Here is a 27,711-nt window from a genome sequence, read left to right as displayed (position 1 = left end):
TCCGAGGAGCTGCTGGAGGGTTTGAACTGACAACCTTGAGGTTAGCAGACCAGTGTTTATCCTACAGCGCCACACTAGGATTCCATGAATGCACAGTATACAAAATAATAGTAATAGAATGTAAATTTATAATATATATCTACATGAGGGGACTTCAAAATGCTCTTAGAAAGTGGAATTAAAAGGTAATGGAATTGTTTCATGAATTTTTTGAAGCCCCTGTTATTACAGTGAAATTGTGAAAGCCAGACTGCTTTGTTTTTTTATAAAATTGGATCTCAAGTTTTCTGCTGTTGAGAGAGTACAGTCTTAACACTTTCCTATGACCGCCTGCTTTTTAAGTGGAAAACATTTGAGTTTTCTTTCTCTGACAGGTTTCTGCTTTACACAGGCTCTGGCTTTTGCAGGTTTTACTACGTAACTATTAGAATATAATATTTCCCATTTATATTGACATGCTAACAGTGGTGATGTTCTTATATATGTTTTTATATTTTCCAGTACTTGCCACATTTTATAAGGAACATGGAACTTTTCAAATGAGACACAGACATGAAGGTGGCCTCCTGGGATCCTGGGCCCTTGGGCACACCTGCCAGCCTGCTTTTGCTCACACCTGCATTGTGTTCACCGTGGAGCCTTTGGCTCCGGACTGCACCATCATCTGCAAGTTGTTCTCAGGGAACTGTCTGTGCAGGCCAAACGGCATGCATGCCTGAGGATTAAAAGAGACAACAGTCAGCGAGTGATCTCACACCCTTGGAGAATCTGGATTCAGAAGGCAAACACAGGGACAAGCTTCAGAACCCATCCACACCACGCCTTCACCAGACGCAGAAAGCAGGCTAGCCAAGGTCCTGTGGGTGGCGCTCTCACCATCTACTAGGAACTTCCAGGCTCCACTCACTGGCCAGATGGCAGCAAGAAGGGAGAAAAGAAGAAATGGAGGGGCCAGCATATTCAGTCCGTGACCCTAAAATAAAGCTGCTTAGCAACAAATATGAAGGTACCTCCCCCCTCCTGCCCCCTTACAGATTCCTTCAGCAGAGCAGGGAGCTCAAGGAATGCTTGGATGAAACAGCAGGGAACATGAGCACCAAGAGAGAAGTCCTCCAGTCTCAGCTCCTGGGCCAGAGGAGGAGGCAAAGTGCCAGGTGTGCCTTGGGGAAACACCAGCAGCAGGTGTGTGCGTGAGAAAGAGAGAGAGTGAGAGTGAGAGAGAGTGTATGTGTGTGTGAGAGAGAGAGAAAGATGTGCCCAGGGTTGCACAGACTCAGTCCCGTTCAGGAGAGGGGAGCTTTGGGTCAGAAGAGGCGGCAGGAGAAGGGAACTGGATGAACAAGCAGCAGATCTAAGACTCTTCTGAACACAACTCCCCCTCCCCCTCCCCCAGGCATTCCTAGTCAGCCCAAGAGGCTGAGCCTCCTGGTTCTCTAGGAGATGCAAGGAAAGCTGCTCTGAACAAACTCTCTCAAGGCCTAAGTCAGTGCTGATGTGCGTTCATCTTCTTGGTAGGCTGCCATTGCCTATTCCTCTCTACCTAAAGCTGCATTTCAAGGTCTAAAGCAAGTGAAAGTCAGGCCAGCTCCTCTAAGCTCCTGGACTGGGAGCCCCCGCTCTGAAGCAGGAAAGCAGAGAGAACCAGTGGTCTCAGGTTGTGCGAGGATGTCTATCTCCTATCTACACTCTCATACAACATGCTGGGTGGAAATGCAGATGAGGTTCTGGAGAACTCCCACAGTACCAAGAGCATTATGTATTGCTGTTGTTAAGTGCCTTCAAGTCAATTCTGACCAATGGCGCCCCTGATACGGTTTCCAAGGAGTAGCTGATGAGCTTGAACCACCGACCTTACAGTTCAACCAACTATGCAGTCTGACGCATTAGCCCACAGCGTCACACCAGGACTCCAACATTATGAATGGTTGGTTGGTTGGTTATGTGCCGTGGAGTTGGTTCCAACTCATTAGCGAACCTGTACAGGGTTTCTGAGGCTGTAAATCTTTACAGGAGCAGAAAGCCTCATCTTTCTCCCACGGAACAGCTGGTAGTTTCGAACTGCTGACCTTGTGGTTTGCAACTCTATTCGTAACCACTACTCTACCAGAATGGTGGTGGTTGGTGGTTATGTGCCGTGGAGTCAGTTCCAACTCATAGCGACCCTGTACGGGGTTGTTGAGGCTGTAAATCTTTACAGGAACAGAAAGCCTCATCTTTCTCCAACAGAGCAGCTGACCTGAGGTTAGCAGCCCGATTTGTAACCACTACGCTACCAGTGGCTCCTTAACCTTTGCAGCAGGAATTGCTGAGTGGCTACTAACCAGAAGCGTGGCGATTCAAATCCATTCAGAAGAAAAGCCTGCAATCCTACAATCCGCTTCTGAAAGGTCACAACCATGAAAACCCTAGGGAGCACAGTTGTACTCCTCTCAGCAGCCCCAGGACATCGGCAAAGCTCACTTCCTGACTTCTGGCTGAGTGACTAAGACACTGACTCATTACATCACTAGCCACAGGCCATCTATCAAGTGAATTTGAAGTTAGGAACCATGGCTTTCAGTCCTGAGCCCCACTGCTACAAGCAACTTCCAGTTCTTCATCCTGTTTGTCCCTCCTTCAGTGGCCCTACGGAACATGTTTTGTTTTTTTAATTCAGTGACTTTTGTGCTATTATCCCAAATGAAAACTACTAAAATAAATACAGATAGAAACATTCTCTTCAGTATTAAGACCTTTCCAGATCCTAAATGGTGTGGAAATGAAACCCTTGGTCCCTCCCTATAAAATCAAAGAGTCCACCCACCCTACCTCACATCTAGCTCAGCCAGTTGTTACAAGGCTATTTGAAATGCTCCAAATGGCCCCAGGTGAGAAGCAAAATGTAATTTTTTTAAAAAGTAGCATTCAGAATGGTGGTAATGAGCTCTGAGCACAAGCACTACTGGACTAACCTTGTTAATCTCATTGCTGTAATGGTTCACTTCCTCCTTGAACTTCAGATCAATCATGTTAAAATCCCTTGGGTCTTTCCCCAGATGGGCATCCTGCCACTTCCCTCGGATTTCATCACATGATGTAGCTTCTGGCAGGTTTAATGCAGCCCTAACGGCCTAGAGTGATAAAAGGAAGTGATAAAGGGGTGGGTTCACTCCTCAGGAGACACAAACCCTTTATGGCAGACCCCCGCCCCCCTACTTACCCGGGATCCACAGTGGGTGGACTCTTCGATGATCTTGTGTCTCTTGACATCTGCTTTTGGCTTTACCAAAATGTCTTCTACGTCTGTGAAGGGAAACAGACAAGTTCAGATGGACCAGACCTGACATCTCCCCAAACTGCACACTCAGTGAGATCAGCGGCAAAGTGCAGGGTCACATACAGAGGAAGCAGTTGTACATTATCAATGATGCTATTAATGCTAGTAATAGAGTTCCACCATCTCTTCAGTGTTTAGTAAACAGTGTTTAGGCCAAGCACTAAAATCCCTATTTTAAAAGTAATGAAAGTAAACTTAAAATTGAGCTCTGTGTCCAAGCTTACATAGGCAGTAAGGAAGCCCAGGTTTGTGTTCTCTTCCCTCAGCTACAGTGCCTCCTGCCTGAAGGTAAAGGTAAAGAGGCTTTTTGATGAAAAACTGAGTTTAGGGAAAGAGGAAGAAAGCCAGTACACCGGTTTTGGCTCTCAGAAATCATAGGTCACAAGGTCTAGAGTCACACCCTAATTGTTGTGACATGGACCACCACAGCAGATACCTGCGCATCGCCTCTTAAGGATACATAATTCTTCAACTTCAGCATCAAGTCTTTCCACTCCAACCTTTAATAGTCTGTTTTCTGTCTGTATCTGTGAGGGCTGGTGTGGTGGTATGCTGTGGAGTCGGTTCTAACTCAGAACAACCCTGTATAAGGTTTCTAAGGCTGTAAATCTTTATGGGAGCAGAAAGCCTCATCTTTCACCAGTGGAACGTCTGGTGATTTCAAACTGCTGACCTTGAGGTTAGCAAAACCCAACTCATAACCACTATGCTACCAGAGTTCCTGTGTGTGGGTGCTATTGGACTCCAAAGTTCCTCAGCCAAGATCTGAGCAGAAGAGAAAACAATGTCTGCATTGTTCAAAGTCTGGCTGAAATGTCTGGAATTGCCAGCATAATGTCCTGGAAGCTGGAAGCCTTCTGAAAAACCACAGGCCTTCAATGCAATAAGCTCCAGTCCACCTGGCTCATCCCTTCCCTGACCCTCTCTGGACTGAAGGACTGAAGTGAAGGAAACAGGTCTGGTTGACCCCCTTCCTTGGAGTTCTATTCCCAGCCTATCCTTGCCCTGTCTGTGGGGCCAGCCTCTTAGCAGCTGTAGGTGGCCGATTCTCATTGCACCATGGCCTTTATTAAGTCTGCTGTTCACTATGGTATTGGGGGCGGGGGTGATACTGTTTTGTGTTAATTCAACTTGGCCAGGATTCAGTGATTTAGCAGCTAATACTAGTTACCACCTCCATAGTGAGATCTAATTGGATACAATCACCCACATGATGCAATCAGTGCTGTCCTGATGTAATTATCCTGTGTTGTAAATCCTCACTTCTATGATGTTATTATACAGGCCAGATGAAACCTACAGGATTAGACTGCGTCTTAAACTAATCTCTTTTGAGATATAAAAGGAAAGTGAAATGAGCTGAGCTCAGAAGGACCCACTGCCACCAAGAAAGAAGATCTGGGAGTAGCGTCTATCTTCTAGACCTGTGGTCTCTGCTCTGTGAAGCTCCTAGATTCAGGGGAAGACTAAGGCCAAGACGTATGGAGATCTCCTAGGGATGCTGGGCCTACAGATGCCGAGACAGGGAGCGTTCCCGAGAACTGGCACTCTGAATTTAGACTTCTAGTTTCCTAAACTATGAGATGATATTAATATTAATTTCTGATGTTAGAGCCATCCACTTGTGGTAATTCTGTTACAGCAGCATTATTGTTGTTGTTATGTGCCGTGGAGTCGGTTCCGACTGATAGCGACCCTGCACAGGGTTTCCAAGGCTGTAAATCTTTACAGGAGCAGAAAGCCTTTCTCCCACGGGCAGCTGGTAGTTTCAAACTGCCGACTTTGTGGTTTGCAGCCCGATTCATAACCACTATGCTACCAGAGCTCCTTACAGCAGCATTAGATAATTGTTTGTAAAGCTCTTCCAACTCTTTCTAGTTATCAGAAAAGCTTGTGCTTAACCCTGATGACATTTTGAAATGTTTTACATTTTACAAGTTAGGTCTTCTTACTCATCAATCATCATAGATCCCTTCTTCAGTTACCCCGAGAGGAACTCTAATTCTCATCTTGAAGTGGGTGTTCCTGGACTCAGCTGCCTCCATCAGCCAGTTAAAGGAATCAGGATGAGTCAAGGTTAGTTAGTTTTAACCCGCAAACAGAAAAATTTGTCATCTTTATCCTGATAAAAGAATTGAACATTCAAGCGCAAGATACTATTCAAAGGTGCAAATCCCAGTAATAGTGGCGTAAACCTGGTGACAACCCAAATGTTTACTGACAGGGACTGGCCAAATTAACTACAGCATCTCCACACACCTGAAATAAACTACAGCCACTAGGTTATGAGGAGACAGATTTACATAAGCAGACCAAAAGGAGACATAACCACTGCTATGCAATGGCTCACACCTACCAGCCGCTCCACAAGAGACAGATGAGGTCGCCTGCTCTTGAAACCCTGTATAGTGCCACTATGAGGCAGAATCAACTTGAAGGCAGTGAGTTTGGTGTGTTTTTCTAAAGCTATATATTAATACAATTGAAACTCTGACTAGAAGATGTAATAGAGCCACTATGTAGACTACTAAACAAATTCCAACTGTGGCATAACCAAAGGCCCCACAGTGGAAACCTCAGCATCTCTGCTTGGACAGCTACAGCACAATCCCTCCATGCACTGCGCTATGTGCTCACCATACAGCACCTTACTTAAGCCTCACAGGGACCCGCAAAAGAACTGCTCACACTCCTGACCATATGTGGACACTTGCCACCCTAAACAAGCTCCCCAGAGGGCGAGTGCTTCGGCAGGCCTTCTGATCTCAATTTCTGTGCACAGAAAGTAACAGCACATTTGTGTCTTTTTTATACAAAAGTCAATTTCTTGAAACAGAGTACTCTTATATCTAAGAAAGGAACTAAACAATTACTCTTCCTCTCTCAGGTTCTGTCCTGACAAAGTGCTTCCCAAAACACTTGTGCCCCTTCTGTTCTGAGAAGGCATAAGTAAGCTCTGACAGGGAATACCCAGGAAATTCTGGAAAGGCATTTGCAGGAGAGAATGTGGGAGTATGTATGAGTGAGGGAAACTGGTCTCAGGGATGGAAAACTATGAAAATGCGGGGTCCGGAAGAGAATGGAAATAGGATGGAGGGGTCACTGTGTTGTCCAAGGTGAAGAAATGCTGGCTGAAGAGGGCCTTGAGGGGAGTTGTGGTTGTTGGTATGTGCCATGGAGTCGGTTCCGGCTCACAGCGACCCTGTACAGGGTTTCCGAGGCTGTAAATCTTTACGGGAGCAGAAAGCCTCATCTTTCTCCAGCGGAACATCTGGTAGTTTCGAACTGCTAACCTTGCGGTTCACTGCCTGATTCATAACCATTACACTACCAGAGCTCCTTTTAGGGGGAGAGAGGCTGGGAAACATCACTGGTGGCCAAGTGAGGAAGTCCTTGGTCAGAGTCTGGCTGTTAGCTTGGAGGCTGCTGGTAAACTAGACAGACAGCCTGGCCAAAGGAGAGGAGGCAGGCACTCACCCAATGTGAAGCCTCTGTAGAGCTGCAGGTAGGCAGTGAAGAGGCGGGCCAGGCAGGTGAGCACCTTGCCGCTGGTCTCCCCACCGTAGATCTCATAGCAGCAGTGGACCAGGCCGTAGGCGGAGCTCCCGTAGTGCGCCTTGTCCAGCACTCCGCAGAGCAGCTCCCCCTCTCTGATGACTACCTGCAAAGGGAGGAGTCCCAAGCCTGGGCTGGAGGGAATGTCTCCCACAGGAACCTCCCTACTCCTCTAGTTGGTCTTATTGACCTTGCTGTGTGTCCTTCATTGAAACCTCAAACTCTTAATGGAAAGACGTAGAGTATTAGCACAACAGATGAATGGAGTTTCATTTTTTCACTCCGGGACTAAACATAAACAGCATTCATTGTACTCATACGTCCCTTTGTTCCCCCTCCCATATATTGACTTCAGACCAAGCAGCCTTGACAATGAGAACAGCTGTCTAAACTTCATATCCGTGTCCTTGGCCTAGGTCCTGTCTTCTACTCTGGGATTAAGAAGAACAGAGCTTTTCTAACATCATGAGGCCTGGATTTGTTACTTACACAAAGTCAGACTAAAGCATTACAAGATAATTAAAATAAAAAGATCTCCATCTGTATAATGCAGCATGACTTAAGCATAAGATTATGAAGGAAAAGGAAAATGGAAGTTCCATTTAAGACCTCTTCTTTTAGCATGTTGTGGGCTAAGGACTGAGAGCTACTGTGAGTGAAGACTACTCTTCCACCAGGAACAGCCAGAGGCCTTGGAAAGTTTTCCTGTAGGGTCACAGCCTAGCCCTCACGCTTCAGCATTGTACACAGGATTTACTGCCCCTCAGCTGCCCTCCTGAGATCTCATTCCTAAGGCATTAAGCAGAGGTACAGAAACTCATAGCAGTTCCATTATTTTGAGTCATTCAAGGGTTAAGGGAAAATATAAACTTTACAGTTAGTTCCAAACTTTGCAAGATCAAGTTCACAGACCTTTTGTTAGAAAGGGCCTCTCAAATGGGTTGTGATTCTAATACCAAGGGTCTAGCTAGAAAACAGCCTGACCCTTTCCAAAAGCAAAAGCCAACATCAACCCAGGCACAACACCCGCTCCTGTGGGTGAGCCTCCATTTCTCGGTCTAACCCTGGGACCAGAGGGCTCAAACCCATAAAATGGGACAGTCATACCTGGGACTCGCACATGGAGTCTGGGTTAAAGCCTGGCACAAGCCGAGGCAATTCCTTCACCCAGGCCTTCCCAGTGATCTTCGCCTTTCCCGATAAATTCAGTGGGATGTGGTCTTTGGGGATTATGTTTATCAGCAGTGTAGACACAACCTGGAAAGAAAATGAGGACAAAGCTGATGGTAGCAAGAAAAGTAGTTGAAAATTCTCTCTTCTGAATTCTTGCCCCTTTTATCCTGAAAAGCCAGAAACATACAACACTCCATTTCTGAAAGCCTAAGTAATATTAAGAAAAATCTGGAAGACAAGTTATCATTTTTCACTTTCCCATTTAAATGACTTAGAAGTGTCACAGTGGAAAGAAAAATAAATCCATATGAACTTCACTGCGATTTTTATTCTTCAAAAGTTCTTTTAAAATGAAAAAGCCTCTACACCAGAATTAAGTTCATGAATAGGCCAGAGGAAGGTTAGGTCACATAGAGGGGGATCTGAGCATGGGATCAAAAAGCAAACAACAGAGAGTTAGCACAGATAAGAAAGATGGCAGGGCTCACAACACAGGTGAAGCTAGACCAACAGGGACAGCAGCCCCGGGACTGAGTCAGAAGATGCTTCTCAGAGGCATCCTTTTCCCATCTGTATGCCACACCAGAACAGAGGACTATCACTACATATACTCAACAGCCTTCTCCCTTTTAAACAGCTTTTCTTGTGGGCCCCAAGGAAGGGAAGGATGCAAAGACTAGGAAAGAAGCGTTTCCCCTCAGCGGAATTTGAGGCACCCTGTTGACAAGCTGACTACAGCAGGAACTTCTGGGCCAAGGGAGGGAGGATTCCAAATTCTGCTCCAGCCCTAGTTGCTTACGTGCTGTGGGGCCAACCTCCTCTTTACCTTCACACTGCCCTTTTATAGACAACAGATAATGTTCATTCATTCTGCAAATATACATTGTGTTCTAATTATGAATTACTGTTCGTGTTATGTGCCGTCGAGTCAGTTCCAACCCATAGAGACCCTTGAATTGCTAACCTTGCAATTCAAACCGACTTTGCAGTCCAGAATATTAACCCACAGTGCCACACCAGAACAGAGTTGTGAACAACATAGGTTTTCCGCATGCAGTGGAGTCTTCCTTCCAAAGGGGAAAATAAAGCAGCAGGGAAGGAGGTGAGTTACTTGTGCTCACCATGAAGGAGCTGTTTATTAGAGGATGAGACAGTGATGAGGAGGAACCTGCAGGGATCGATCCTACATTTCAGGCAGAGGAACAACAAGGGGGAGGGCTTTTAGTCCAAGTAGGAAGGAGAGCGATTCAGGAGTTTTTTTCACATGGGCAACATGCTGTGATTAAATTTTTGGCAAGATCACTTATTCTATATACAAGGAGGCTTCGAAAAGTCATGGAAAAATGAAATTAGAAAGAAGTTTTCAAACTTTTTACAGACCCCTTGTACATTCTAAGTTAAATAAATGCCTTAGAGAATAATTCTCCAAAGTGACACTGACAAGAAGGACCAATACGTTAGGGGTGTGTGTGATTGTGTGTATGTGGTGGGGGCACAGTATGACAGAGCTCCTGTAGTAAGGCCGTGGAGTCAGTTCCGACTCATAGCAACTTTGTTTAGGGTTTCCCAGACTGTAAATCTTTATGGGAGCAAAAAGCCTCATCTTTCTCCCACAGAGCAGCTGTAGTTTCAAACTGATGACCTTAAGGTTTGCAGCCAGATTCATAACCACTGCACTACCATAGTTCCATAGGGCTTTAAAAACATTTTTAAAAGTGGAAAGTAACTCTCCTTTTGTTTATTATTTCCCCCTGAAAGGTTTAAAGATTTCAAGTCCACACTCTTGCAGCACTGGACTATGGTAGTTACAGGCAGGTGAGGGAGAGGACATGGCTCTGGGCAGGGCTGGGTCCACTCCAGCCTACCTTGCTTGCCTCCCCTCCCGCCGCAGCCTTCTCAATTGCTTCTGTCAACATTTTTCCAGCCTTGGCCAGTAGCTCCAGCAGCAGGAGTGGGAGCGGCAGTGACCAGGATAGCTGGAAGTGGACTCCCATCAGGTTTTAATATGGTGTTGACACTACATCCCAATCACATAGCATCCTATTTCACAAAACGCATTGTGACCATGAAACAATGCATATCTGTACTTGGTACCCCAGTGGCTGCCACAGTTAACTTTTACAGAGCTCAATACCAGAAATAAATTTAATTTGACTAGAATTAAAGGCTATGTCCAGAAAGGCCAAGGAGTCCCAGTCAGGCCCATCAGAGCGGTTACCCACCCAACACGCAGTTGCTAACAGGAGGCCCAGGGAAGCGATTCCTTAAGCAGCTGCTTAAAGAAACCAAAGGGAGGCAGCTGTAACTACAGACAAGTGTGGGGTAGCTCCATAGGAGCCAAGTGTGCACATTCCCGGAGATGCAGTATGGGAGCAGGTGACAGGTCAGCCTGACAGGGACCGAGGCTGGGAGACATCAGCTGACTCTTTCTCTCTTTGTCTGCTGCACTGAACCCCACAAAGCAGCTTCTTTATATGTGCACAAAGGGGTCAGGGCAGTTAGGGGAGCAGCTGTCTTTTCATGTATGTACAATGGGAGAAACAGCATTTTAATGTTCTTATTGTCTCAGAAGATACCAGAAAGGTCATGACCCACATTCTCCATGCCTCAGTTTTGGAGAAGTCTGACGATGCAGGGCAGGAGGGAGTGACTTCCCTTGAATGGAGTCAACAAACTGTACCTCAACCAAAGGTCTGCAGGTACAGCAGGGACTGTCTCGCTGAGCACAGTCAGAAAGGAAGTCGGTGTGAAAGAAACACCTGTACCTAGTACCTGTGGCTACTAACACCATATAAGGACAGGAGAAATATGATCTGCTACCTCATCAATAAAATCGAGAGACAGAATAGGCATTTGACAAACTCCAGTAATTTTTTATGAAAAAAACACAAAACTTCCTCAACCTAATAAATGCCCTGCTAGTTCCTTGTTTTTTTCTTTTTTTCGTGTGCGTGGGTACTCTTGCCCACAGAGTCAAGTTACAACCACATCCTCTACAGCTCCACCCACTGGGAAAGAGCTAATCCCAGCTCCTATATCACTAGATGGGAGTTCTGGTGTGGCACGGTGGGTTAATGTGCTGAACTGCAACGTTGGGTTGGGCTGCAAGGTCAGCAGTTCAAGCTCACCAGCCACTCCTCGGAAACTCTATACAGGGTCAGTAGGGATGGGAAGTGATTCAACAGCACTAAACACCAACACACCACCTGATCAGTGATACACAGCAACCAACACCAGTAAAACTCACCCTACACTGAGGTTCACAAATAGCGAACAAGAATGGTGTACATGTTTCCACTCTCTGACTACATCCACAAGAGACAGATGGTGAGAGCCTAAGGACACATCAATACACAATTATCAGTTAAATACAAATGTGACAATCCCACAGTACCCCGAGACAACAGACAATTTAGCTCACATGAAGAAACAAGAGAGAATAGCTTTAACATATGACCGAGATGCAGAGCTAGAAAATTTTTATGCAAAAAGAAAAGAAAAGGCTATGGAACTAACTGGAAAAAAAACTGAAAACAATTATTTAGGTACCTTCAAAGGACTGACATAAAGATCTAGGAAAGCAAGGAGAAAAGAGAAACTTTCGAAGAATTCAGGAAAACACTACAAGGACAGACAAAACAAATGCCAATTGTGAAACAATACAAAGTCTGCAATTAGACATACAGAAAAATAATAAGATTTCAGAAATGGAAAATACACTGAAATGGCAAAGGAGTAGATGCGAAGCAACACATGCCCAAATTACTGAGCTTAAAGATAAAACTCTCAGTACTACTATGCTAAAAGAACAATCAAGGAAAATAATGAAAAAATCTGAAGAAAGCCTAAGAGATTTGTGGGGCACCATGAAGAGGAATAATTTACAGTTAATCTGAATTCCAGAATAAGAAGAGACCAATAAAAAGCATCAAGAAAATTGTTGAAGAGTTGTTGGAAGAAAATTTTCCTGTCATGAAAGAAGACAAGATAAGCATCTAAGAAGCTGAACAAGCCCCACATAGGATAGATCCCAAAAGAAAATCACCAAGACATATCATAATCAAACTTTCCAAAACCAAACACAAGGAAAGAATCCTAAGAGCAGCTCAGGAAAAACAAAAGGTTTCCTACAAAGGAGAACCAGTAATACTAAGCTCTGATTTCTCAGCAGAAACCATGCAAGCAAGAAAGCGAGGAATGACATACAAAATGGAATGAAAAAAAAAACTGTCAACCGAGAATCATATACCTAGCAAAACTGTCCCTCAAATACGATGGAGAAATTAGGACATTTTTAATTTTGAAAAACTGAAACAAAAGGAATTTGTAATGATTAGACCAACTTTACAAAAAATGCTCAAGGTGTTCTTTGGACTGAAAAACAACCACAGTAGACAACAATCTGAGAGTACCACACATGGTAACATCACCAGGAGTCAATCCAGATATGTTGTTGTTAAATGCCAATCTGGTTCAAACTGACCTTGTGATCCAGTGCTTATCCTACATTGCCATGCCACACCGGGGCTCTCTATATAAGTATTTAAAGTAAAACAAACCTGTTGTTGTTGTCAGGTGCCATCGAGTTGGAACTGACTCATAGCGACCCCATGCACAGCAGAATGAAACAATGTCCGATCCTGGGCCAACCTCATTACCGCTGCAACACTTGAGTCCATCAATGATGCCACCTGGCCGATCCATCTCGTTAGGGGTTTTCCTCTTTTTCTCTGACCCTCCACCTTACCCAGGATGATTGAAAATAAGTAACCAGAGATATCAATTTAGAATGAAGCCAACTACAAAGCAAAGAGAATAGTGTAGGTATAGAACTTCTAAAAGGCTAAGAGGTCAAGCAGATTTCAAGATAAAACAGACTTTTAATTGGGAAAATAATTTTAAATTATAGGATAACTTCAAAGAAAATTAATACACCTGTACATCAAAATACAAAAAGAGAAAAATCAAAAAGACTTAGTGAACATTAACACAATTGAAATGAAGAATATGAAAAATCACAAACAAAAAGAACTCAACACAGAAAATTATGTGGAACAAAGAAACCAGCACCACCACACACAAAAACACAGCAAAATGACAGCAATCCAGGGAGCCATAAGAGCAGCAATCAAGTCCCTTCAGGACAAACCCCCTCCAAGACTGAAACTCTAACACATGAGCAGGCATGTAAGTTTGTTGGCAACTATGTTGGTCTACTGGTGAGTAAAGAGGTGGAAAGGCAGCAATGAAGATATGGCTGAATTTTACCAGTTCCATCAACTCCCATTAATCTGGAGATGAGAAAGAGAAAAGGAAGGGTTGCTTGGTCCAAAGTGTGGTGAGACCAGGGGACTCCTGAGCCCATGGACAAGGACAAAGCCATGGAGGGTTAACGCTGAGAGTGAAGTGTCCAGCTAATATGAAGTGAGGGGAGATGCACAAGAATGCCCAAACTTGTAGATAGTACCCATTTGACCTAACCTTGATGGCTTGATGATCAGACTCGACTAGAGGAAGATAAAAAAAAAAATTTTTGATAAAGAAAACAAGTGTAAATTGCTACAATTTAATGAACTTGACCTATACTCATGGATGTAGTAGCTCAAAATACCAACAGAGAGGGAAGGAGTTTTCACATCAAGTATCAATGCTATCCCCTCTGTACACAGGGTAGATAGGGATGGGCAATTTAGACAATGGATACCTAAAATGGCAGGGAGGGGACTATAAAGGCACAAAGTGACTGGTTTACAAGTTTTCAAGAAGGAGTTTTGTTTCATAGTGTGTGGGGGAAGGAAGAAGACATGAGTGTAATGTGGGACCCTATCCAGAAAAGCTGCGACACCCGAGATGGAGGCAGAGATGAAGACATGAAGAGATATAACAGTGAGGATGTTTTATTGCAGTGATTACAATCTCTTCCATGAAATCTCAACAGTTTTTTGCTCTTATTCCCTCTGGGTTTTTTTCCTTTGGATGTACACAGAAACACTCAGGAATGCATAATAATTTAAACAATCAACAGATAACATTCTGCAAGCCTGCCTCGTGACCACAAGTACACAGCCTTTCTCTTTCCATAAGTCTAGAGCCATCACTCAGAACACGGCCGCTGCCAACTGTGGAACAGATCATCAACTGCTCATATGAAAGTACAAGCTGAACCTGAGGAAAATTAAAACAAGTGCATGAAAGCCAAAATATGACCTAGAGAAATCCACCTGGATTTAGAGACCATCTCAAGAACAGATATGATACACTGAACACTAATGACTGAAGACTATATGAATTCTGGAATGACATCAGATATATCATACATGCAGAAAGCAAAAGGTCATTGTTGTTAAGTGCTGTGGAGTCAGTCGGACCCATAGGGGGCTCTGAAAGGGTTTCTGAGGAGTGGCTGGTGAACCTGAACCACCGACCGTGAAGCTCAAACTGACTATGCAGTTCAGCACATTAACCCATAGTGCCACACCAAGACTCAGAAAAGGTCATTAAAAGGCAGGAAGGAAAGAAAGAAAAGAACAAAGTGGGATGTGAGAAGAGACTCTGAAACTTGTTCTTGAGAACTGAATAGCTACAGCAAAAGAGCTGTAAAAGAGCTGAACAGAAGATTTCAAAGAGTAGTTCAAGACAAAGTATTATAATCATGAAATGTGCAAAGACCTGGAGTTAGAAAATCAAAATGAAAAAACATGCTCAGCAGGTATCAAGCTGAAAGAACTGAAGAAAATAAAACACAGGACTCAAGTTTAAATATTGAAGGATTCTATGGACAAAAAGATTGAATGACACAGAAAGCATCAAAAGATGGAAGGAATACAGTCACTACCAAAAAGAATTTGTTGACGTTCAACCACTTCAGGTGATAGAAGTAAATGCTCAAGAATCAATGGTACTGAAGGAAGAAAGAAGTCCAACCTGCACTGAAGGTACTGGTGAAAAACATGCTTACTTTGACAGAATACAAACTGAAAGTTTCAATAAAAAAATACAATGCTAGAAGTGCCCATTTGTCTGTGCTAAGAAGTTTGGAAGACAGCTACCTTGCCAGCTGACTGGAAGACATCCATAGAAAGGTGATCCAATAGAATGAGGAAATCATTTAACAAGATTATTAATACTGTTAACGTCACACCAAAGTAAAATTAGGCTGAAGGTAATTCAAACATGAATGTAACAGTATATAAAAAAGAAATGGTTGGAAATTTAAGACAGTTATCATTGCTAATGTCAGATAGCTCTTGGCTAAAAGCAGAGAATACTAGAACAGTGTTTATCTGTTTTTTATTGACCTTACAAAGACATTCAACTGTGTGGATCATAACAAATTATGGATAACATTGAGATGAATGGTAATTCTAGAACACTTAATTGTATTTAATATATGCAGCCTGTATATAATAGACCAAGATGCAGTCATTCATATAGAATAAGGGAATACTGCATGGCTTAAAATCAGGAAAAGTGTGCATCAGAGTTGTATCATTTCATCATACCTATTCAAGCTATACACTAGCAAATAATCTGAGAGCTGGAGTATATGAAGAATGTGGCATCAGGACTGGAGGAAGAGTCACTGACAACCTGTGAGATGCAGGTGGCACAACCTTGCTCACTGAAACTGGAGAGGACCTTAAGCACTTACTGATGAAGATCAAAGACCACATCTTTCTGTATGTATTACACATCAACATGAAGAAAACAAAAATCCTTACAACTGGACCAATAAGCAACATCATGGTAAATAGAGAAAAGATTGAAATTGTCAAGGATTTCATTTTACTTCGATCTATAATCAATGCCATAGAAGAAGCAGTCAAGAAAACAAACTGCATTTTGCAATTGGGTAAATCTATAGCAAACCATCTTTTTAAAGTGCTAAAACACAAAAAGTCACATTGAAGACGAAGGTGTACTTGACTCAAGCCATGGTGTTTTCAACTGCCGGAAAAGTGTGCAAAAGCTAGATAATAATTTAGGAAGACTAAAGAAAAATTGATGTATTTGAATTGTGTTATTGGTAAAAAATACCACGGACTGCCCAAACAAACACACACACAAATCTGTCTTGGAAGGAATACAGCCACAATGGCGAGATTTCATCTAATGTACTTTGGGCATGCCATCAGGAGGGCCAAGCTCCTGGAGAAGGACATCATGCTTGGTAAAGTGGATTGTCAGCTAAAAAGAGGAAGACCCTCAACAAGATGAGCTGACACAGTGGCTGCTACAATGGACTCAAATATAGCAACAATTGTGAGGATGGCACAAGACTGGGTAATATTTTGTTCTGTTGTGCATGGTGCCACTAATGAAAATACAGACACACCCACTGAATGACTAAAATAAAACACAGAGACATACAAAGTTTAAATTTTACTGAAGATACTCAACAGCCAGTGTCTCACATCATGCTGGTGGATGTGTAAATTGCTACAACCAATTGGGGAAACTATTTATTAATCTATTAAATTTGACCATGCATATATATCTCTTGAGCCAGCAATTCCAATTTGTTGTTGTTAAGTGCCATCAAATCAGTTCTGGCTCATAGCGACCCTGTATAGGGTTTCCAAGGAGCAGCTGGTGGGTTTGAACCACTGACCCTGTAGTGCAAACTAACCTTGCTGTCCAGTGCTTTATCCTGCAGTGCTTCCCACCACAGGACTCCAATTTCTTGGCAGTTAATCAAAATTCAAGTATATGTTGAATAAAATGCATATACAAGAATGTTCATAGCAACTCTATTTATAGTAGACAAATGAAGACAATCCTAATGTACAGAAATAATAAAATGAATAAATACATAATGGCATATTAACAGCAACAAAAATAAACAACCGCTACATCTAACCACAAGGTTGATTCACATAATGATTAGTGAGAGAAGTCAGATGTGCTTTATAATTTCATTTAGACAACATTTAAGAAAAGTCTGACTAGTTGTTAACACTGGGGAGGGACAGAAACCAGGAGGGGTCAGAAGGGGCTTTCTGGAACGCTGGTGATATTTTACTTTCTGATCTGGGCAATAGTTTGCTAAGGTGCATTTGCTTTGTGAGCCTTCATGAATTGTCCACTCAAGATTTGCAATGACAGAGAAATCCTCTTTCTTTACACACGCTTTCAGAAATCATAAATGATGAGAACTCCAATTCTTAATGGGATACAAATGAACTCAAGCAGCTGTTCAATGGTGTTGACTCAGTTCTAATCCACAGTGCCCTTATGTGTAACAGAATGAAATTCTGCCTGGTCCAGTGCCACCCTCACAGTATTTGAGATGTCCTGTAGAAATAGCCTAAAGATTCCCTTTCCTGAAGTAGAAACGAACATCCCACGTTCCTGTTTCTAAAGGTGGCCTCTCTCTGTGGAAGCCGAGTGGGTCACTAACAAATCCTTGTGCAGTGCAGTCATTCTTTGTCTTCTCACCTATTTGCAAAGATGTAACAGCTGGTTCCAACCTCTCAAGAAACAAATCTCTCAACTTTGACGGAAATTCCTCCGAGTTTTTTTTTTTTTTTGGGGGGGGTATAAGAAAACTAACAACTATTTTTTAGTTACAAGATAAATAACACCCAGAAATATTTTTAAATGAGAAAGAAATCATCACTAACATGAATGTTTTCTATTGTTTTTAACTTTTTAATGCCAATTTTTTCATATGTATTTCTAACCAGATTACAATTGTGATTGTATATAAAACTATGTAGTCTTATTTCTGCTCTTTCAACATCATATCAGACCATCTTCCAGACAATTATACAGCTTTTTAAAAACCACCATTTTAAAATCTTATCGAAGGACTACACCACACTGGCGACACAGTGGGTGAAGGGTTGGACTACTGACCGAAACCCAGCACTCTGCAGGAGAATGAGGAGGCAGTCTGTTTCTCTAAAGATTTACAGCCTCGGAAACCATAAAGAACAGTTCTACTTTGTTCTATAGGGTTGTTAAGAGTTGGAATCAACTGGATGGCAATGGATTTTTGAGTTTGGGTTGTTGGGTACCTCGGGTTTTTCATATTTTTCACCACTATAAACTATGGTGTAATGGTTGTTTCTTTGAAGTAGCTTTTTCTGTGTTTCAGATTATTCCCTTACACTGGATTCCCATAGTAAAGAGAATGAATATATTTGTGGCTCTAGATACAGACTCTGTGTACAATGCTAGTTTCTATTTTGAACACACTTGTTGTTGTTGTTGTTGTTAAGTGCCTTCGAGTCGGTTCCGACCCATAGCGACCCTGTACAGGGTTTCCAAGGGTGTAAATCCTTACGGGAGTAGAAAGCCTCATCTTTTTCCCGCGGAGCGGCTGGTAGTTTCGAACCACTGACCTTAAGGTTCGCAGCCCGATTCGTAACCACTACGCTACCAGGCTGCTTATGTTTAAATAAAATGTTCATAATAGGCATTCAATTACATAAGACTTGTAATCTACAGACTTTCAAGATAACACATATGAATAAGAAAGAATAAACTGATGTCCACTGGGCATCAAGCAATGAAGGACAGTGATCAGCAAGGACAGAGGAGCCTTGAACTAAATGACATTTAAAGAGCACTTCCACCAACATGACAGAATACACATTCTGTTCTAAGGGACATGGAAAGCTTACCAAGATTCAGGACCACCAAACAAATCTCAGTCAATTTACATTTTAAGTTCCAGTGTTCAGCTACTGAGTGAAAGGTTGTGTGTCAGATCTACCCAGAAACATTTCAGAAGAAAGACCTGGCAATCTACTTACAAAAGATCAAAACCACTAATACCATATAGAGCAGAGTTCTACTCTGAAACACACGATGTCGCCATGAGGCAGAACTGGCTCAATGGAAACTGGCTGGGGTCAAAAAAGAAACCAAAAGGACAATTCAAAGTATTCTAAAGTAAATGAAAATAGAACGTAACTTGGGGAATGTTACTAAAGGAGAACATAAGAAAAAAATTTATATATGCCTAATAAGAAAGAGAGAGTTATCTCAAATCAGTATTTCAACTTTAAGTAACTAGAAAAAATAAAAATAAAAATAAACAAATTAAGTCCAAGGAAACAGATCTACAGCCATCAAGTTCATTCTAACTCCTAGTGATGGAAAAGGTCAGAGCAGAATTGCTCTTTAGGGTTTTAGAGATAGTTCATCTTTATAGCAACAGATATCTTTAACCCAAAGAGCTGCTGGTGGTTTTGAATCTCTGCTCTTGCAGTTAGAAGTCCAATGCTTAACCTATGCACTACCATGAGAAACAATTAATAAAAATAAAAGTGGAAATGAATGAATCAGGAAACAAAAAGCAATGAAGAAAGTCAACGAAACCAAAAGTTGGCAAAAAAAAAAAGACAAACTTCTATGCAAGCTTAACAGAAAAAAGAGAGAAACGACAAATTATCAAGATTAAGATGGAGAAAGTTGGTATCATTACACATTCTACAGATACTGAAAGGATTGTTGTTGTTAGGTGCCACTGAGTCAGTTCTGACTTATGGCGACCCTGTATAGGGTTGATAAGGAGCAGCTGGTAGGTTTGAACTGCTGACCTGAAGGTTTGCAGTCCAGTGCTGATCCTACGGTGAGACACCAGGAATCCAATAAAAGGATAATAAGTGAATATTACATACAACTTTGCACCTATTAGTTTGACAACTTAGATGAAATGGACAGCTTCCTTAAAAAATACAAATTACTAAAACCCACAAAGAAAAAAATAGATAAAAACTTAACAATAACAAATTATCTATTTTATAAACAGAAACCTTAGTTCAAAATCTCCTCACAATGAAAACTCCAGGCCCAGATGGCTTCACTGGTGAATTTTATTGAACATTTAAGGAATTTAATACTATACTGTACAAACTTATGCAGAAAATTGAAGAGATAGAACCTGTCCCTATTCCATCTGAGACCAGCATATTCCTGATACCAAAACCAGGCAAAAGGATTCTAAAAACCAAAAACTGCAGATCAATATCCTTTATGAAAATAAGTTTTAAGAATTCTAAATAGAATTTTAGTAAATCAAATTTAATAATACAGAAAAAGAATCATAACTCATGACCAGCAAGGCTGATTAGATCTTAAGAATGCAAGGTTGCTTTAACAACTAAAAAGCAGTGGTCAGGTGTTTGGACTTAAAAATTGCAGAGCTGACCCTTTTCTTTTGTAAATGAGGAATGGAGGGGGCTCACACAACCAGGTTTATATAGCCAAGTAGTAGTACAGCTTTACGGCTGAAACTGGAGGCCAAGTTAATGTTGTTGTTGTTGTTGTTAGGTGCCATTGAGTTGGTACTGACTCATAGCGACCCTGTGCACAACAAAACAAAACACTGCCCGATCCTGGGCCAACCTCACTACTGTTGCCATGCTTGAGTCCATCGATGCTGCCACTTGGCCAATCCATCTTGTTGGGGGTCTTCCTCTTTTTCTCTGATCTGCACCTTACCAAACATGATCTCCTTCTCCAGCGACTGGGGCCTCCTGACAATATGTCTGAAGTATGAGGGACGAAATTTGGCCATCTTGGCCTCCAAGGAGCACTCTGGCTGCAAGTTGTTGTTGTTGTTAAGTGCCGTCGAGTCGGTTCTGACCCATAGCGACCCTGTACAGGGTTTCTGAGGGTGTAAATCTTTACGGGAGTAGAAAGCCTCATCTTTCTCCCGCGGAGCGGCTGGTAGTTTCAAACCACTGACCTTAAGGTTGGCAGCCCGATTCGTAACCACTACGCTACCAGAGTTGTTGTTAAATGCCATCGAGTTGATTTCTGACCCGTAGCAACCCTGTATAGGGTTTCCAAGGAGCAGCTGATGAGCTTGAACCACTGACCATACAGTTCAAAAGACTTTACAGTCTGATGCATTAGCCCACAGCGCCACACCAGGACTCCCAGTTAATAGTAGAAGTACATATTCTGCTGTATTTCATTACCTAATCTTAATTATACTTCGGACATACTGTCAGGAGGGACCTGTCACTGGCGAAAGATATCATATTTGGTAAGGTGGAGGGTCTGAAAAAAAGAGGAAGACTCCCAGTGAGATGGATTGGCAAGGTGGCAGCATTAATGGGCTCATTAATGTGGCAACAATTGTGAGGTTGACCCAGGACCAGATAGTGTTTTGTTCCGTTGTGCATACGGTCACTATGAGTTGGTACCGACTCAATGGCACCTAATAACAACAACAATCTTAATTATGGAGTCCCAGTGTGGTGCTGCAGAATAAGGTGCTGGACTACAAGGTCAGTTTGAACCACAAGGTGGGAAGTTCAAATCCACCAGCTGCTCCTCGGAAACCCTATACAGGATCACTATGGGTTGGAACCTAAGCAATGGCATTAACAACAGCACTCATAATTATACTATTATTTTGTTACTTTGAGTAGAAGAATAGTGTGATATTTTAAAAGTCTTGAGTTTGTCTCCTAGAACACTGGACATGTAATTTGACTTCTCTCAGATTCAATATTCTCTTTTGCTAAATGGAATTAACAATGGTACCTGCACTGGAAGTTGGTCGTAAGGATTAAATTAGCTAACACCACTGAAAACCTCAACAAAGTGCTGAGCATCTCCCAATAAAGATTACTTCTACCACCACCACCACCACCACCGCCTAATACCACCATGTTTATGACTATGAGAACACCAAATTTAAGTTACACATGAAGGACAGAAATAATACAACTGACTTTTAGTAGCCACTCTTGTAACCATTCAGACTCAGGAACCCTTAATAAAGGCAACATCAGATTGTTGCTTGAGTAGGCATTTCGCTGGCCTAGAATCTCATGGGAATGAAACCTTTTCTGTAAGTGGCATATTTCCTGTTTTTCATGTACACTGACCATTTCCTTTCAATTACCTGCTTTCCTGTCCACAGTGGAAAGGGTTTCAGGATGGCAGGAGGAAAGATCTTCACACGCCCCACTTTGTCTGTGAGTCCTCGGTACACCAGCTCCATATATTGCTCCCGAGTGAAGAAACTACCCCGAATGGTCATGCTTGCACCTGAAACCATGTGATCTTGGATCAAGCCTGCCAATGGCTGACCATCCTGTAAACCAAAACAGACAAAAAAAAGAACAAAAATAAATTTTATATCAAAGCCTGATCATCTATTTGGAGAATACCCTATACCAATGCTCTTCCTTGTAGCCCCATTCAGTGTCTTAAGCCCCGGCCTGAGCCTCCCAGAGCGCAAGATCAGAGAGAGCGTCACCACGAGCTTTCATGATCATCATTTGCCCACTTTTCCTCAATATTAAAAATTCCTTCAAATATATCCATCTCCTCAAACCATCTCTGCTTCATCCCATCTGGTTCTAGTTACTCCAGCACATTTTTTGCATTTATGCATAAATTTGGTGTGGCTGCTGTTAGCTGAGTTCTTGTTTTTATACTTTGGTTTTATGCTTTAGTATTTTTCACAAATTTCTGGCTTGGACTTCCTGTAAATCAGTCATCCATCTATCCAACAAATACTTGCTGAGAACCCATTGGATGCCTAGGCACTGGGTTAGACCAACAGTCTACTCCAGTAAACCAAACAGACAAGGTCCTTTCTGATGGGGAAGAACTAGACAGTAAATAACTGAATAAACAAATTAGCACAAAGTGTTTTACATGCTATGAAGGAAAATCAAAGGTAAGGCCATAATGTAAATGTGGAGAGAGGCATGATCAGAAAGGGTCTGTCTGAGGTGCAATAGCACACAGCTGAGGTCTAAGGGATGACTTGGAGTCAGCAGTGCAGGAGGGGGAGGAGTTCAAATGCACAACCTCAAAAGAGTCTTGCTATACTTGAGAAGGAAACAATGCCCATCATGAGAATCTCTTCACAATGTAACACATGGCCCACGGTGGGTCCTCAATAAAAACTGCTGCTACCAGATCCAAAGACAAGGACCAGTATAAAAGCCCCAGAATTGGTGGCTTCATTCAGTTCATTTGCACTTTCAGAACCTTTCTGACCCCCAGGTCTCCTGAACCTTATCTGTTGGGTCTGTGTTCATGGCAACATAAAGAACACAAAAGTAAAAATAACTGTGCTCATGGACATGCTTTTAAAAAGGAGTTTCTGTAAACGTTCTCAATGTTTACAGAAACTTGAGAAAAAAATCTGTGCCTTGGCTCTAAAGATTGTTATCAAATTATTCATTAAATACTAGTCAACATTATGGCCAGGCTTTCTAACGGGAACTAAAGGAACTCACAGATGCAAGCATGGAGAAGCACCAGGAGTTAACCACACATACACCAAGTCAAAGGCTAACAAAAACGCTTGTCAAATGGTCTTATGCTATGGCAATGGGTTCTCTGTAAACACAAAGACAATTATTACAGATGGGCTGAAAAGGGGCCACAGCTGCAAAGCAGTAGCACACTCTTACAGCTTTTTTCATGATGGCTCTGAGTAGTAACATAAATAAAACATTATACTCTGCATCTAGTTCCAAAGGTCTTACTTTGCTTGGTAGAAAAACCCAAACCAATGTTACGCATTTGACTCATCCCAGAGTCTTCGGTGGCAGACATTTTTTCTTTGTTTTCTTTCTTTGAAGAACATAATTACAAGTTATGTGATATAAATGCTTTTTCCTCTCGCAGTCCAGATTTTTCTAGAAAATTACTTTGTTAACAGCTAAACTTTCAGAGTATTAATCATACATTGTAGAAATGCTGATTAAGGGCAATTACTATGGGTCTACTTATAAGTTTAAATTTCCTAAATCCCGCTTCCAAAAAGACTGTCTTTGAAACAAAAACCTAAAAAATTGTCAGCTATCCTATTCTGCGTAGTATCACAGCCAAACAACATTACAAATTAGTTTCTTTGGGTCAGGATCCTTAGAGAAGAGGATATTCCATAACTACAGTTTCCTAGCTAAGAAGAAGTCAGGAAATTGCATCTCACGCCTTGTTAAAAAATATTTCCACAAAACACTGACCCTTAATAAGTACAACAAGAAAACAAAGAAACACATAAATAAAAATTTTAACTTAGAAAAGAAATAGCTAAAGTCCCATTCACTTAATGTTTTCATTAAGAAAAGAACATAAAATTATTGAAAATATACAACCAATAAATAAAAGCTACTTTCATCTGGTGTTCTGGTTAACTGGGAGCCCTGGCGACACAAGGAGTGGTGAAGTGTTGGGCTGCTAACTGCAACATCAGCAGTTCAAACCCACAAATTACTCCACAGAAAAAGATGGAGCTACTTGCTCAGATAAGGAGCTCTGGTAGCGTAGTGGCTACGAATTGGTCACTATGGGTCGGAACCGACTCAACAGCACTTAACAACAACTTGCTCAGGTAAAGATTTAGTCTGAGAAACCCTAATGAGCATTACTCTGTCCTCCACAGTTGGCATGAGTTAGAATAGACTTGATGACAGAGGGCATGGTTATTTAGTAAAAGAAAAAACAAACAAACCCAGAAATAAGAGTAGATGTGAAATAACAAAAAGAAATGAAAAAAAAAAAAAAAGGGGGGGGGGGGACATAAAAATACATGATGAGAAAGAACAGAAAAATATAATTTCCGACTTTAACAGAACCTTGGTAATGTAGTGGATTACAAAATGGGCTGCTAATCACAAGATCAGCACTTCAAATCTACCAGTCACTTCCTGAGAGAAAGATGAGGTTTTCTGCTCCTGTAAAGATTACAGCCTGTGATGAAGGGAGATGCGGATAGGACTCATGTGGCACAATAGTGAATAACTACTATCAGGACTGACTATGAGGGTTGGAAATGTAAAGGTAGATGTTTTCTAGCAAAAGGAGGGGAGTGGTTGACTTTGCAGTTGAGGAGTGGAGGTTCCTGGGACCATTAAGGGAGAAGAGCAGAGTGTGGGACCCTACCCAAAGGAACAGTGACACCAGAGATAGAGGCAGAGATGATGACATGGGCAGATGGAGCGGCTGGGGCTGGGAACTTTAGACCCAGAGAGGGAGAGGGACTGTGTGCTGACAACAAAGGGGCAAGCTTGCAGGGTGTACCCTTTAGTTAGTTGATGGTGCATGGAGGGGATTGTAACCATGGCAATGAAACAATATACGATAGGATGAATGTAAAGCTAATGTTCTCCCATGTAAACTATCACATAATTCACAATAAAACATAAAAAAAAAAAAAGATTTACAACCTGGGAAACCCTATACAGGGGCGCTATGAGTTTGAACCAACTCGATGGCACACAACCATCATCACCACTTCAACAAAACCAGCTTTTGTCATCTGAGGTCTTGGTCACTAAAGTACTTGAAAACACACTGCTGCATTTTTATAACCATAAGAAAAAACAATGACCCCACCTCTTGGTATTTACATGGAAGGCTAAATGAAATTTGCTGAAGATCAAAAACTCTTGACCTCTGACAAAAGAAAATGACTGAAAGTGAAATGAGTTGCTAGGCTATCCCCCCGAAGTCTTTACTCAGAATTAATTCATAGATATATGTGTATTTACCTGTGCTCTGACGCACTTTCTTAAGTGGAGGCCCAACCTAGAACTCATAGGCATGTGAACCTGTGGCAAGGTGCACATAGCTGACAGCTGCTGCTGAGCAGCAGAGGGAAAGAGGATTCTAATGCTTGTCAGAAACAAGGTGTAGAACCCACACAGGGCCAGAAAACAAAGCTCATCCTGCTACCAAACTAAGCTTTCTGGTATGATATCAGCAGTTCTCTCCTGGCTTATATTTTATGAGACAGCAAGACAGAGGCCTTTTCCTGCCTCTAAACAACTACAGGTTGAAAACCCTACCTGGAAGAATCCACATTCCCTTGCCCTGGCACCACCCACAGACCCTAGGTACAGCGAGGACCCAGATCTAGCCATACCACACAGGTGATGACTGGAGCAAGACCCACCTTGGGAACCAGGTACTGCTGATCAGTGCAAGCCAGAACATAGGCCTCGGCCCGACCCAGCTCACTCTGGGGAAAGTGAGCGTTCATCTCATCTCCATCAAAGTCCGCATTGTAGGCCTTGCAGTTGGCATAGTGAAGCCGCAGGACTTTCTCTTCAGGCAGGATCCGGGCACGGTGGGCCTGGATGGAAGGTCTGTGTAGGGTGGGCTGACGGTTCAGTAGGAGAATGTCTCCATTCTTCACGTGCCGGCATACCTGTGAGATGGAGTGGAGAACAGACTGGGGATCAGTGGGCATGTCAGCAGAATCCCTACTGCGTGTTAAGGACTCATCTCTCAGCTTAACCTGAACAAGGCTCTGTCTCCTGTGCTCGTCAACTACAGCAAAGGGGACTTTTTAGTCTGAAGCAAAACCCTAAAAATCTCTGAATTTTGAGAAATAGCTACTCGGTTCCACTGGCCCTGGCCCTGCATAGCCCCAGTTCCTGCTCTGGACTCAGAGGTACAAGTAACAGATGAAATGGCAGGTCCTTGTTCTGCTATCTCTGTCTTCTTCAGAGATGCACAACCTTTCTGGGGTCCTAGATTACTTGGAAAATTAATTTGAAGAAATGGAAACCCCTCCTGAAGACTGTCTACCTTCGTGTAACCATAAAAGCCTTGGGTTTGAAAGGAGTCAGTAAAACGAATTTCCTCCCTCTCTTTCCATGATTGTACATGTACATGGGTTCATTTTCCTAAATGGGAGCTCCAGGTTTTAAAAACAATGACCTTGATCTTACACAGCAAAGCCAGGACTAGAACACAGGGTTCAGTGCCTTCTGGTAACGTTCTACTGCATTTAAAACATTAAGTGTACACTGTCATAGTCTTTTGGGAAAGCAATCTGACAGAAGCTATTAGAACATTTATAGCATACTTCCTTTTAGTCTTTCAGAAGAGAAAATAGCACCTTTGTAGAGTTACATGAATATGTATATCCATGCATCAGAACTAGAAATAACCCAACTGTACAAAAGGTGGGTTATGGTTGAAAAAATTTCATACTTTATCATACCACAGAATACTATGCAAAAAGGAGCTCTGGTAACGTAGTGGTTATGAAACGGGCTGCTAACCTCAGGGTCAGCAGTTCGAAATGACCAGCTATTCCGCGGGAGAAAGATGAGGCTTTCTGCTCCTGTAAAGATGTATAGCCTCGGAAACCCTATACAGGGTCACTATGAGTCAGAACTGACTCCACAGCACATAACCACTACCGCCAAAGTGATGCCCAAAATGTATTACAGTAAAAAGAAAAAAAAAGACAAAACCAAAACTCATCAAGGTGTCATGGAAGGTGGTTGAATGAGAGCATAACCCTCAACCAGCTATTAATATGAGGGTAAGTCAAAATGTATTGCTACTAGCATTCTGGTTCATGCATTTATATTAAAACTTTGTCTCTGTGATTAAGTCGATGGCAGCTGACAAGCTTTCTCAGTTGATACACTCATCTTAGTTATGTAAGGTTTTCTTTAATAATAATAATAATAATAAAAAGTCATTTTGTGCCATGGTGTGGGGGTGGGGGTGGACTATTTTGAGATAAGGGATAATGTTAAACTTTTAACAAAATTCAAGTGCATATCTACTCAAATCACTGAAGCTTTGCAGCAAGCTTGTAGGCATGCTGCCCCAGATCAAACTTGGTGAGAAAAAGGTTAGGAAAGTTGGGTCAAGGAATTTTTTCCCATCACGACAATGTACTTGGTCATTCTTCAAAGGTAGCAAGGGCTGTC

The 27,711-nt window shown here is 42.2% G+C and overlaps 1 protein-coding gene across 1 annotated transcript in view; it reads right to left on the bottom strand.

The window, feature by feature from the left end:
- The window catches only part of POLR1A (polymerase (RNA) I polypeptide A, 194kDa), an 82,873-nt gene that overhangs the window by 21,566 nt on the left and 33,596 nt on the right, over nucleotides 1–27,711 (bottom strand). The window contains exons 13-19 of the mRNA XM_006875869.1: nucleotides 25,932–26,186; nucleotides 21,915–22,106; nucleotides 7,979–8,128; nucleotides 6,794–6,977; nucleotides 3,200–3,282; nucleotides 2,952–3,110; nucleotides 617–715 (exon numbers count right to left, since the gene is read on the bottom strand). Coding sequence (XP_006875931.1) covers nucleotides 617–715; nucleotides 2,952–3,110; nucleotides 3,200–3,282; nucleotides 6,794–6,977; nucleotides 7,979–8,128; nucleotides 21,915–22,106; nucleotides 25,932–26,186 — 1,122 coding nt within the window. The remainder of the gene's footprint in view (nucleotides 1–616; nucleotides 716–2,951; nucleotides 3,111–3,199; nucleotides 3,283–6,793; nucleotides 6,978–7,978; nucleotides 8,129–21,914; nucleotides 22,107–25,931; nucleotides 26,187–27,711) is intronic.

Source organism: Chrysochloris asiatica, unplaced genomic scaffold (genome assembly GCF_000296735.1).
Source record: "Chrysochloris asiatica unplaced genomic scaffold, ChrAsi1.0 scaffold00341, whole genome shotgun sequence".
Lineage (NCBI taxonomy): Eukaryota > Metazoa > Chordata > Mammalia > Afrosoricida > Chrysochloridae > Chrysochloris > Chrysochloris asiatica.
This window is presented reverse-complemented; position numbering and strand designations above follow the sequence as displayed.